Source organism: Pezoporus occidentalis, unplaced genomic scaffold (assembly GCF_034315485.1).
Source record: "Pezoporus occidentalis ecotype Australia unplaced genomic scaffold, CSIRO_AGI_Poc_V1 ctg40, whole genome shotgun sequence".
Lineage (NCBI taxonomy): Eukaryota > Metazoa > Chordata > Aves > Psittaciformes > Psittacidae > Pezoporus > Pezoporus occidentalis.
The window spans coordinates 809,436-821,786 of NW_026915725.1; the positions used below are offsets into that span (position 1 = coordinate 809,436).

General features: G+C 40.8%; 1 protein-coding gene across 15 annotated transcripts in view; it reads left to right on the plus strand.

The window, feature by feature from the left end:
* The window catches only part of ABI1 (abl interactor 1), a 79,932-nt gene extending 67,693 nt beyond the window's left edge, over positions 1-12,239 (plus strand). For 2 of the 15 annotated variants that reach the window (XM_062633573.1, XM_062633561.1), the window contains 5 exons: positions 353-433; positions 2,073-2,249; positions 5,123-5,209; positions 9,655-9,840; positions 11,543-12,239. In XM_062633573.1, coding sequence (XP_062489557.1) covers positions 353-433; positions 2,073-2,249; positions 5,123-5,209; positions 9,655-9,840; positions 11,543-11,718 — 707 coding nt within the window. In that variant the 3' untranslated portion in view covers positions 11,719-12,239. The remainder of the gene's footprint in view (positions 1-352; positions 434-2,072; positions 2,250-5,122; positions 5,210-9,654; positions 9,841-11,542) is intronic. The other 13 variants (XM_062633563.1, XM_062633565.1, XM_062633577.1 and 10 more) reach the window with 10 other exon arrangements.
* Positions 12,240-12,351: the final 112 nt, after the last annotated feature.

Below are 12,351 nucleotides of genomic sequence, written 5' to 3' on the forward strand. Positions count from 1 at the left end.
ATGTAGTTTTGCTATTGCACCTCTTAAACTTCTGTTCCTCAGATGAAAAGTCTTCACATATGCATGTGTAGGCTTTCCTTTCCCAGCTGTTTCTGATCCTGCAGTGGTAAAACAGTGGTAAAACAGTAAAATCCTTACTGTTGTCTGTCATCCCATAAAAATCAATGGGAATAAAGAGCTGCAGGTACAGAACACTGTGTAGGATCAGGGCCTGAGTTTGTACTAGTTGGCAGAAGTGGATTTTTTATAGTTATTTTGGAAGCCTATCAAATGCCCATGCTTTCCATTTATTTATTTATTTTTTACTTTTTTAATAATATGGCCTAATTGGGATTATAAACTACTTTATTAGCTCACATTTCTGTTCTTCCTCCTTCTGGACCCATGCCAGCACCACCACTGCCACCACCTCTCCCGATGGGCAATCTGATAGGTGAGACTTGTATCAATGCTGAAGTGATTGCAGTCATGCTGCATAATCAGTAATCACCTCCTCCTAATGGACTTAGTGATGGTGGTTTTTTTCTTCTGTACTGGGATCTACACGATTTTAGTATAAAAATCAGTTCTGGGAATTTTTGTTTGTTTTTTTTTTTTTTAAACTAATCTCCACTAATTTCCTGTGGTTAAAGCCTCTGAAGGTAAATGCACAAGGTATGGGGAAAAGGCTTGAAATCAGTTGCCTGAAATCTCTGTTCCCAATGAAGCTAAGATCCAGTTAGTCTGATCTATAAGAACTCAAAATCAACCTGAATATTGGTATTCTGCTATGTCACTGCTGCAGCTGAAACTAAGCCACAACAGTTGCTCTTTGGCTTAAAAATGGTAGCTGATGTGTAGAGTGATCTGTGTCTTCTATCCTGTGGACATATGGTGACTAAAAAGCAAAAGTGTCCATCACAGTGGCTTGGGTTTGATTCTGTAATGCTGCAGGCAGCTGGCAACTGGAGAACTTGAGGATATGAGCTAACAGTTCTTGCAGAATTGTCTCAAGCATTACATAGAGCTGTTAGGATGGGATCTAAAAGTAGCACTTTCCAAATAGGCAGGAAAAAATACCTCACCCTTTCCCATCACAGGCTGATGACAAAATTCATTGATTGTGTTAACAAAAGTAGCTTTGGAGGCTTTGACCCACGTAACCATTTGCACTTTCCCTTACTGAAGCAACAGTGACTTTGGATAGTGTTACAGGACTTTAAATTTCTGGTCACATGCTCTTTGTGTGTATGCATTTCTATCTATATTTACGTGTATTTATATAAGATACATACATACGTATATAAAAGCACAAAACATTTTACTACAAAACAATTTTTGCATTTAAAAATTGTATTGATCCCCGTGACCTCAACATGTGAGATGCATTAGTTTGCAAGGTGTGATTTGTTTCTCTGTCTGTCAGAGGTTAATCCAAAAGAGAACTTAATCTGGTTTATTAACCTTGAAGTTTGTGCAGCAACCATATGGAAGGTAAAAATGGGTGTCCTTGAAGAATGAGTGACATATCTTTCTGTCAGCTGGCATTGGTGATTCTGATTTGTTAGTGCAAATGCTACCAATATAAAAGCACAACCAGCAAATATAATTGATAAGTGTGCCAAATGCCTGAAGCTCATGACATTTGTTTTACTGTTTTGTTAGTGTGGTTTTTTTTTTATATTAAAGTGGAGACAAGTTCTGGTTCACAATGAAAAATGAGCAGAATGTGGATTTTTTTTTTTTCCTGTGTGTTTATTAACAAAGGGTGTTGCATGTAGAATTACTGAGATATGCTTAGGAGTTGGAAGCTGATTCAATTTTCCAGTCCAGTCTCTCAAAAGTAGTTCTCAGTATTTCTCAAATGCCCTTTATATGAATGTTGGTTTATGTCCTGTGTGTTTTTTTTTCTCATTATTGATCATAACAGGGATGTTTGTTTTCTGTTAATCTCCTGGTACTGGCCTTTAATTATTGGAGACCTGTAATCAAGTATTTCCCATGGTCTGGGCTTTTTTCTGTTTTCTGCATTCTATCCCAAGTAATGCTCTGCTTAAGTCTTTTCCTTGGTTCCTCTGGCTAATACTTTTCAGCTGCTCCTGGTTCAGCTCCTGGTTCCCAGTATGGCACAATGACCAGGCAAATCTCACGACACAACTCTACCACTTCTTCAGCATCTTCTGGTGGATACAGACGGAATCCTTCTGTGACTGCCCCATTTTCTGCTCAACCTCATGTTAATGGCGGGCCTCTTTATTCTCAAAATTCAAGTAAGCTTCTGAGCTCTGAAATCACAAACTGTTTTGAGCAAAATTATTGTAAAAGCATGCATGGCATTTTAATTCGTTTATGAAGAGCATCAATCAGATTACTGCTTTCTTTCCTAAAATAGAAGGAAAAACAAACAAGAAAAGCCATACTGAAGCTGTGTAGTGATTGCACTATATGCAATTATACTGTTTTCCCCTCTGACTTGTTTGCTGTTACTCATGACAAGAAATTATTATGATTGCCTACCTAATTATAGGCACATTATACTTAGCATTTCAGGTGTGCTTGGAGAACATAAACTAAAACCAGAATTTTTTTGCAGGAGTCTCAATATAGTTGTAGTACAGTCCTTCCACTACTGGGCTAGTGGGAAGAGAGTATGGTCACAGCACAATGCTCATTTAACAAACCTCTCCCATTACACAGTTCCTTCCTGTCTCTGTCTCTTTCCTAAGTCCTTTCCTGATTCCAAATTTTTCGTTTGTTTTCGGTTTTAAGTTTGACTGTTAAAGAAGAGCTCAGTCTCTTTTTAGCAGACTTCTCCTCTGCATTTCCACACTAGTAGTAATATAGATGGAGATGGATGAGGGAAGGGATGGATGCAGTGGGCAAGTGGGCAGGTTTGAGTCAGCAGCATCCTGCCTACCTACCCAGCAGGGCAAATGAGGTTCAATGCAGAAAGATTTGCAAAATAAGGATCTACCTGAGTGTTGGTAGAAAGCTGTTTCTATCAGAACACCTCTTCTTGGCCATTTCTGTAAATTTTGACCACAAACACTGTAGAGGAGTGGTAGTCCTCTACTGGTTTCTGGTGGTGTTCTTCAGCCAGAATGCCAATTCCTTAAACTTCAGTGCTATTTCTTTTAAAAAGAAATGTTGATGACTGGGCTGAAGATCACTTTGGACCAGTGTTTGCTGTTGAGTACTTACTCTTAAGGAAAGAATGCTCAATAAAATGTTTGAGACACCGAAGAGTTTTCTCAGTGGTTGAGAAGTATTACGTTTATCAGAAAGCATTTTTATATGCAGACACAAAGTCTATTTATTTTTTTCCCCACTCCTGATTTTCCTCCTATTCTCTCATCCATACTGGCCTTCCATTTCCTCCACACTCTTGTTCCCCCAAATTAATTCACCATAACAACTGAAGCTCCCCCCTGTTTGAACAGTTGTGTTCTATTGAATAAACAGGACTTTACTTTTGGAAATAGTTGTCTTAAATGCTGTGCACACCACTGTTTCTGAACATTTACATTTGTCCAAAGCAATTTTTTGCTCAAATGCAGGTGCTGTTCCTTAATCTGGCTTTTCTGGTGTTTTCAAAATACTGGTTGTCAAAATTTTTAAACAGTATTTTGATGGGTGTCTTTCTACTTTAAACTGTTTTCCTCTGTTTCTGTTACTGGTGTTTTTGGTTTTTTGTTAATGCTACTGTCTTGACGTTAAATCCAGGTCCCATGTTTCCTTAAGGCTTTACTTCTCATTTTATAAAATACTCTGCTTTTTCTTAGATGTTTACTTCAATTTTGTGAGAAACCTGTTTGTTCTTCTTTTATTGATCATTTCTCCCATACAGTTTATTTGATTATTGGCTTTGTAAAGAACTAAATGCTCCATTATTATTCATCAAACATTAATCTTAGTTATGGCTTTATTTAAAACTGTTGCTTACTTGGAAGTAGAGAACCTCTTTCAAATTTGGTTCCAACTGGATTACCCTGCTGAATTCCCACCTTCACAGGAGTTTCTCTGCTTCAGTGCAAGAGAAATTCCATTGTGATGTTTTGTTGGGGTTTTTATTTTTCTTGCTTTTTCTTCCCCCTGCTTCATGGGGAGATGTCCTGGCAGAGCTGATACTTTGAATGGCATGCCCTACTGCTACCATGCCTCCTTCCTACCTGTAGTGGGAAGAGTTGAACATCTCAGCTGTCAGCCCAGCATCTCAGCACTGGTGCCATGTGTCTTATCTCATTACTCACCATATAGGTACATATTTCAGAGAAGATGAGCTTTTAAAATGCCTCCTGGGGATGGGGAACTCTGTGTTCTAGTGTAGGCAGTTGTAGCTGTTGAAGTCACTGCCAGCCTCTTAGGTTGCTGAGTGCATTCTAACCACAGAAGACTTAGAATAAAGTTACACATTATATACATAAACATTATATACATAAAGTATATACATTATATACATCATATATACACATGAAGTATATATATGTGTATATATATACACATAAAGTATAAATATATTATGCTCTAAATCCATCTGGTTTTCCCACCAACAAGCAGGAAGGTCCCTTTTTCTATGTAAAACAGAAACATAGCAGAGCCAACCCAGTGCCCCCTGAGCCAGCAGAACAAAATTACGGGAGGTGCTCTCTATGAATATGAAGTATCCATATTCATTGCTGCACTGGAGGTAGCATCCTCCTCTTTTATTTCAGAGGAAGAGTCCAGAATCTTGTGAAAATTGCCTCTACTTCAAATAGTGTACTTTGAAAAGATAAATACTGAATATCAGTAAAGCTTATTCGGCAGCAAGACAGAAAGCTCAGCTTTGTGTGCTCCCCAAGTGAAGCAGAGCAAGCCCCTTCACACGCATACCCTGTGAGCATCCAGATGCGCAGCCTGCACTTGGCTTCTTATTCAGTTGAACACAGGGGCATGCTTTGCTTTTTGATCCTCCATTGGCAAACCAGGAATTCAGCCCTGTTGGAAGCACTAGCTTGAAGGAGGTTCTTGTGTGTGTGTTCTTGTTGTTCTTTACATACTTTGTTTTGTGGTCCTTGTTACTGACGGCTGCTTTTGTTTGTTTCCTTTTTTTTTTCCTTTGTCTGTTTGACTTGCCCCAATATCGTGTGTGTGTTGCTACCAGTTTCTATTGCTCCACCCCCTCCCCCTATGCCTCAATTGACTCCACAGATACCTCTCACAGGCTTCGTGGCCAGGGTGCAGGAAAACAGTAAGTTTGGACAAGCTGAGCTGTTAAAGGGTAGAGCCTACTCTTTCCTCTAGCATGCATGGCTGGCAAGTCAGACTCTTGTTTCCTTTTCCAGAAGCTAATACCATCTTGCATTCTAGTGTCAATACGCTATTGGAGCTGAAGGGCACACTCTTCAATATTTTGTAACACGTGCATGATTATTAATGACCCATTTAAGTTCTGAACTGCAAATTTGTTACAGAAATACTGTGAAATCCATGGCGTATGCTTGGTGTGAATATAGAAATGTATCTTAATTAAAAATATTAATTTCATGTTGAATCATCCTGCCTGAGGTGCTTTCACTAGGGATAATTGATTAGTTGTTATTAGAAAGGCTTATGTAGACTGTCAAAATATGTCCTGTGTAACCATTGATTCTAATCACAGTATCACAGTATGCTAGAGATTGGAAGGGACCTCAAAAGATCATCTAGTCCAATCCCCCTGCCGGAGCAGGAACACCTAGATAATGTTACACAGGAATGTGTCCAGGCGGGTTTTGAATGTCTCCAGGGAAGGAGACTCCAACCTCCCTGGGCAGCCTGTTCCAGTGTTCCGTCACCCTCACTGAGAAGAAGTTTCTTCTCAAGTTTAAGTGGAACCTCTTGTGTTCCAGTTTGTACCCATTACCCCTTGTCCTATCAATACTGTAGTAGTTTTCAGGAAGCTGTATAGTCAATTGAAAATGTGTGCTTTTATGACCTGATGCCATTATAAATGAGCTTGTAAGGTGTATCTCCTCTCAGCAGCCTTTCTTCTCCATTTCTTTGTGTTCTCTGGACACATTCCTCTTTTGAGCTTCTTGCAGCATAGCTCTGCTTGTTAGGTTTGTGAGAGATGTGCTTCCTGGCCATGATCTGTGCTGCAAGGTGTTACATTCTGGTAACTCTGCTTTTACCATTACTGTCCCAAATGCTAATGCAGGTGTAAAGTTGTGTTCCTTGATCTGGTGATATCTTTGCTATAGGAGTAGATGCAGTTCTGTAAACAACAGAGTGAATGGAGTGTAGATAAGGCATGAAGTAAACACAAAATGTCTCTGATGTGTTTGGGAGCCATAGAGAAGTTGCTAGGATCTCAGGCTACTACTACGTAGTAGCTATATAGATCTAGCTTATCTTTAGTGGCCCCCTAGATCTCACAAGTGCTGCTGTTCAGCTTCCCATTAGAGCTTTTAAGTGGTCATATTCTGAGGGTACCCTAGATACAGGAGGCATCTCTCTGGTTCTCATTTGAAAAGAAGGTATTTTGGTGTTGTGCTAGGTAAATCGTAAGAATCACGTTGATGTAGAGTAAGTATGTTACAAAGTTGTGCTGACGACCCTTTCCAAAATTCAGAGCATACAGGTAAACCTACTGAAGGTGGAGGTTGCCACATGTCTTCACTTGCAGGTAAACTTAACATAATTGACGTCTGCTTCTGAATTGTTCAAATATGACCTCCTGGAAAAGGCACAGCCCTGGGGAGAGCACAGGTGAAAGGGACAGACTTGTCTGTGTGTGCAACAACAAAATGCAAGCTGACTTGCGAACAAGATTGCAGCAGAAACAGCTGAAGCTTGAAATCTGGTTTTAGGAACAGTTCTTTTAGGTTTTTTTTTTTTTTCCCTTTAACAGTGCCTTGGGTTTGACAGTTACATAACGAGTATGGATTTGAGCTGCTGCTGCCACCTCATTTCAGAGGCAGGGCGCATGTGGCAGGCAGTCTGCGCGCACACTCGGCAGGACTAGCTGTGGAGGCTGTTGTTGAGTTTTGGCATTGTGCGCTAGACTTTCATCTGCCTCATCTTCTGCAAGGAGTCTCTGGAGGAGGAGTGGAGCTAGGGAGACACGTGGGTAGGCTTGTCTTCTTATCGTGATGGTCTGTGGGTTGGAAAATCAGCATCCTCTGCTCTGTGGTGGACTTCTTTCAGAGGGTAAGAACAGAGAGCTTAAAAACTATGCAGCACCTGTTGTTTTTTCCTGCGCCCTGGTGCCCAGACTGTGGGTATCTCCCTCAGTGAGGATTTACAGTGTGTCCAGTGCCCAGGGATAGCTGACGAGATGTGAATTGCTGTACTGTCGCACCCAGGGCTTTCAAAAGGAGTCTGCTGGTCCCCATTTAGGCAACAGGGATGTGAATACACACAAGAGAAGATGTCTCTATTTGGAGCTGTATAAATACTGATCCTTTTACCCTTTCTTATTTAGTGTGATTTTCTGTATGCTTTTTTTGTTTTCCTCCCTTAGAAAGAGTAGTGCTGTTCTACAGCCTGCCTGTTCTAAGTTCAGAACTAGGAATATTTTACATTAAAATCCAAGATGGGGGAAAGCTTCCTTGGGGTGGCAGTTGTCTAATGTTTTGTTCCATTTTCTCCCCTTGTTTAAATGTGAAGTTGAACTGTTTCAAATGTTTCCTGTAAAGCATGCAGTTTCTGCACTGCATTTCAGTTAGGGTCCATGTTGGTGCTTTCGCACTTGCATTTTCTGCCCTCTTTTCAAATAACAAGCTTCATTGTTGAATAAATACAACTTTTTGCATTTCTTAAGGATTTCTTAAGATCACACACGATTGTTGTTTCAGTACTGAGTTTTTTCCTGGCTGCAGACAGAAATTAAGGAGAGAAATAAATTTTGTGAAAGATGTGCTGAAACTACTGCACAAACTCCATCTATTCATAAACAGCGTTGTCACGTGTCTGTGGTGGATTAATGAAGCCTGCCTGTGAGTGCTGTTCAGTAATGTAGTCAAGATGTAGCATTCACTCAGCCAAAGACTTTGTTAGTTTGTCTCCAAATGACATAAATGGGCTTCTGTATGGGAGAGGAATCGCTAATAGAGTGCCATCCAGTCTTACTGATGGAGAGAGCTGTGAGGTATACAGCTCAGCTGGTCAAGCTGAAGAGCAGTTGGGCTTCAGGGTGAAGAATAGCACTAGCTTGTCAAGGGGCAGAGAGCAGGCTAGGTGCCAGGGCTGAGGCAGCCTCTGACCCAGCACCTCCTGCTGGCTTCAGCTCCCTTGCAGCTGGAGAATTGGCTTCCCCTATACCAGTGCAGCTAGTCTGACCCAGTTAGGACATGGGAGCTATGCTCAAGCCCCTTGTCATATGGCTGAAGAGCAAAGGTCAGTCTTTGATGGAGTGCTGGCCAGGTGAAAGTAAAGAGCATTAAAGCAAGCAGAAGCCTGATTGCTAATCTACAGTGCCATTGTAACTAGCAGTAGCTAAAGCTTCTCTCAGTATTGTTCTGTCCTTGCCCTGCAGCTTGGCTTTCTTCTTAAAATTAGTGGTTATGTGCTGGAGCTACACCTTCTGGAGCATGTGCACAGCCTGATGGCTCCTTTGAGTCAAACCATTTCCAGAGCAGTGGTTTTTAGCCAGTTTTCAACATGCAGACTCCCAAATCTCGTATAATTAAATCTGTATTGCTAATAGTTGAGTATAGTGACAATAGCTTCCTTTCAGTAACTTCTGGCTCCATAGTACCTACACCTAGGTCCATGTTTAGTGGACCACAATTCCCAAGGAATAGGACAAGTGACTTGATGTCTTGCATCTCTTTTGCTGCTAGCTGCTGTGAATGTGACCAAAACCTAATTTAATGAGCTGATTTTAAGAGTGTTTTGTGCCATAATGTCTTTCTCTTTTTCCTTTTCCTGAAGCAACCTGTGATTGTGCTGATTGGAGAATCTCAGGGCAGGGATTTGACATTTTGGATTATACACTTAATTCTTCAGCACTTTTTCCCCCAAGAGCAGCAGCTGCCTGTTGTAGATTTTCCATTTATTAACTGAATCCTGGATATGTGCACATATGTGCACATTATGGACACAAGCTAGGCCGCAAGATAAGGATCTGTACAAAGCTTTTCTTCTTGGTTTTCTCTCACCTGGTTAAATCTTAAAACACTAGTCTCCCTTCCCTTCTTCTGTGATGCACACTGGATCTCTTTGTCACCTTAATGCTACTTTGAGAGAGAAGGAATCCAAGGAAACAGTGTTCAGAAATAAATTGAATTGACTGTTGTAGATGAAGGATTTGGTAAAAAATAATCAAGCTGCTGGTCCAACCCAGAGGCCTGTTGCTGCCTGCCTCAGAGGGTGCCACTCGGAGTCCTCCCATAGCTAACCACTGCAGCTAGCCCCATAGCGCATGGGCGTCGGGGCAGGAAGCTTTCTTCTCTGCTGGTGTTCATCTTACGCCCTGCAGCATGTGCTTTGACTCTAGTAGCATTTATACGTAGATTTGACCACTAATAATAATGTAGTTGCGTGTCATAGCTGTTAATACAAAGCCTCTGTTTCTAATCAGTGCATGGTGTTGTAGTGCATGCTGTGTGTTGTCCCCCCACCCTGTTTATTTACAGTGTGCAGCCTCAGGTTTGTTTGCATTTCCACACTGTTCTGGTTTGAAGGAAAAAACTAATCTCCAAATGTTTCTAGTTGCTGATAGCCCGACTCCTCCCCCCCCACCGCCTCCCGATGAGATGCCGATGTTTGATGACTCTCCTCCTCCTCCACCCCCACCTCCTGTGGATTATGAGGATGAGGAGGCCGCTGTCGTGCAGTACAGCGATCCCTATGCAGATGGAGATCCTGCCTGGGCACCTAAAAACTATATAGAGAAAGGTAAGAGAGGTGTTGCAGCTCTGTTAGTGCAGTATAAGGAGATAATGGTATCTGAAGGGAACAGAGGGCTTTGCTTGGGTCTGAAAACAATCATTATCCCTGCTAAATCAGAACTCAGATCATTCTTTTGCTTGTCTGTGGCTACACCTAATGTGATAAAATATAATCCTTCTCTGGAAGGATTATAAAATACCTTCAAGCATTCTAGAATGGATTAAAAAAGAAATTTGTCATGATGAGGAGCAGATGATGGGATGGCTTTCATCTTTGATGAGCTGCTGGACTGTGTCTGTAGCTATCTCAGGATTGATGGCAATTGTCTAGAAATAGTGTTGCAGAAAGGCCAGGAAGTCTGAGCTGTTTATCCCATCAAACTAGGTAGCTGGAGTAGATCATTAGACTTTTCAACTGTAAGATGCAGTGAGGCTTCCTTGGAGACTTCCTAGTGACTCTGGATCAGCAGACTATAAAGTCTACTTAGGTATGAACTCATACAGTAAATGTCTCTTCCCATGAATAATTGAGATGCCAATTTCCTGCCTGTAGAGTTGTCTGTGTTCTGACAACAACCATTCTGTAAACAGCAAGGATGCCAGCTTTCCCATGGTCTGGCTGGTATGGTAGTGCCTGTGAGATGGGGGAGGGTGCCTGACACCCTGTCCTGTCCCGTCCTGTCCCAGCAGAACCCCCATGTTCCATCTGTGCTCCTAGCTGGACTGCATGCAACAAGTACCCATGGGGTGACAGTGACTGATACATCATTATTTGCTAGGCGTTAACACATCAGATTTCTGAGCGTATGTGTATGTATGTAAAGTGAGTAGGCTTTTGAAATTCATGAAACGGATCAATTGCATAAAGCCGTGTTAACTGTTTAGAAGGGCAAGACTGTGATGTCCAAAGTTTGTGTATTCACAGTGGTAGTTTTTAATTACAGTCTTATTGGGGGTGACTTAGGGAGATCTTTGTTAATTACACACAGCGAGTTGGAGGTTGGGAAGAGTAATACATTCATCAAGTAGGTACTGAAAAATAGTTGTTGCTGCTGTAAATTCACTTCTGCTTTTTCCTGCAGTAACTTTAGTACTTACAACTCACTGCAGCTCTTTGAAAAGTTACACCAAAACCTCTTACCGCAGAGGAGCTCTGTCACAAAGAGCATCCATTTCTGTCCAGTGGTGTTCAGCATCTGTTCACAGGAGGATGTGCTGAAGTACACGCTATAGAGCTGCAGGGCCCATAGCGTAGAACTTTTTTCTGTTGGTCCATTTCTACAGAATTATTTATTTAATTTGGGGTTTTCTTTAGGCTTTCTCTCATCAAGAGATCTCTGTCCAGGGATCTATATGCTTTTGAGGTAATCTGACCAGAAATGATGCCACACTCATGGAGCCAGTTATATCATAGTTTGGCTTTTAAGCGTCCGTACACTTCACTTTACTGAGTTGCAGTCAAGTGTACCTCTCTGTCAGTAGTTCAGCTGAGCTTTTAAGTATAGTGACCACCTGCTTCTTACTGGTACCTAATATTGTGAGAAAAGTGAAATTTTATCTTCTGGACATAAACTACAGCAGGGAGAGCATATGAACTGGTTATGGAAGATCTCGGGATAGCAAACTTGTAACATTTTTTTGAAGTACAATTATTCTTTAATGCCGGTGCTATGAATAAAATGCTAAATGTGTCCCTGTTCAATCCACAGTTGTTGCTATATATGACTATACAAAGGACAAAGATGATGAGCTGTCATTTATGGAGGGTGCAATCATTTATGTGATAAAGAAGAATGATGACGGCTGGTATGAAGGAGTTTGCAATCGAGTAACTGGCTTGTTTCCTGGGAATTACGTTGAATCAATCATGCACTATGCCGATTAAAATCCTTTGCTTTTCCAAGTTGGGTCTTGTATTCAGTCATACCATGATTATTTACAAGGGTAACTAAAGCTAACAGAATTGTCTTAATATACTTTCAAATAAAAATGTGCCCATTTCTTCAGGCCATACTGTTTGTTTTAATGGTATGATTGAATGTCCATCTCTCAGAGTCTCTGGAGACAGTATGTCTTACTTGATGGCAATTTGTAAAACAAGCAACTGTCTATAACTGGTTATACTTATTTACTTATGCATTGTTAATTTTATGACCAGCCTAAATATTCTGGGGAAGTAGGGTATAATATTTAATGAACCATGATCAGATTGTGCCATTACATTTTTCAGTACAGCATGGTAACTAACACTACGTTAGACTAACATATTAAAATCTGGATGAGAAGTTTAATGTTAGTGCTGGTCATATTACTTTTTGTTTAGACTCTTTGCTCATTCTTGAACTATATTTGTTTAAAGCATGCATACAAACTTATGTATTGAAATATACTTTTTTAAAAATCCAAGATGCTTCCAATTGTTGTAATCTTTACCTGGAGTATTTCACTAAAGTCTATTTCAATGAGTTGTTTGGGTCTAAGGTGTCCATGTGAATCAAAAAATGGGTGGTCTTATGTA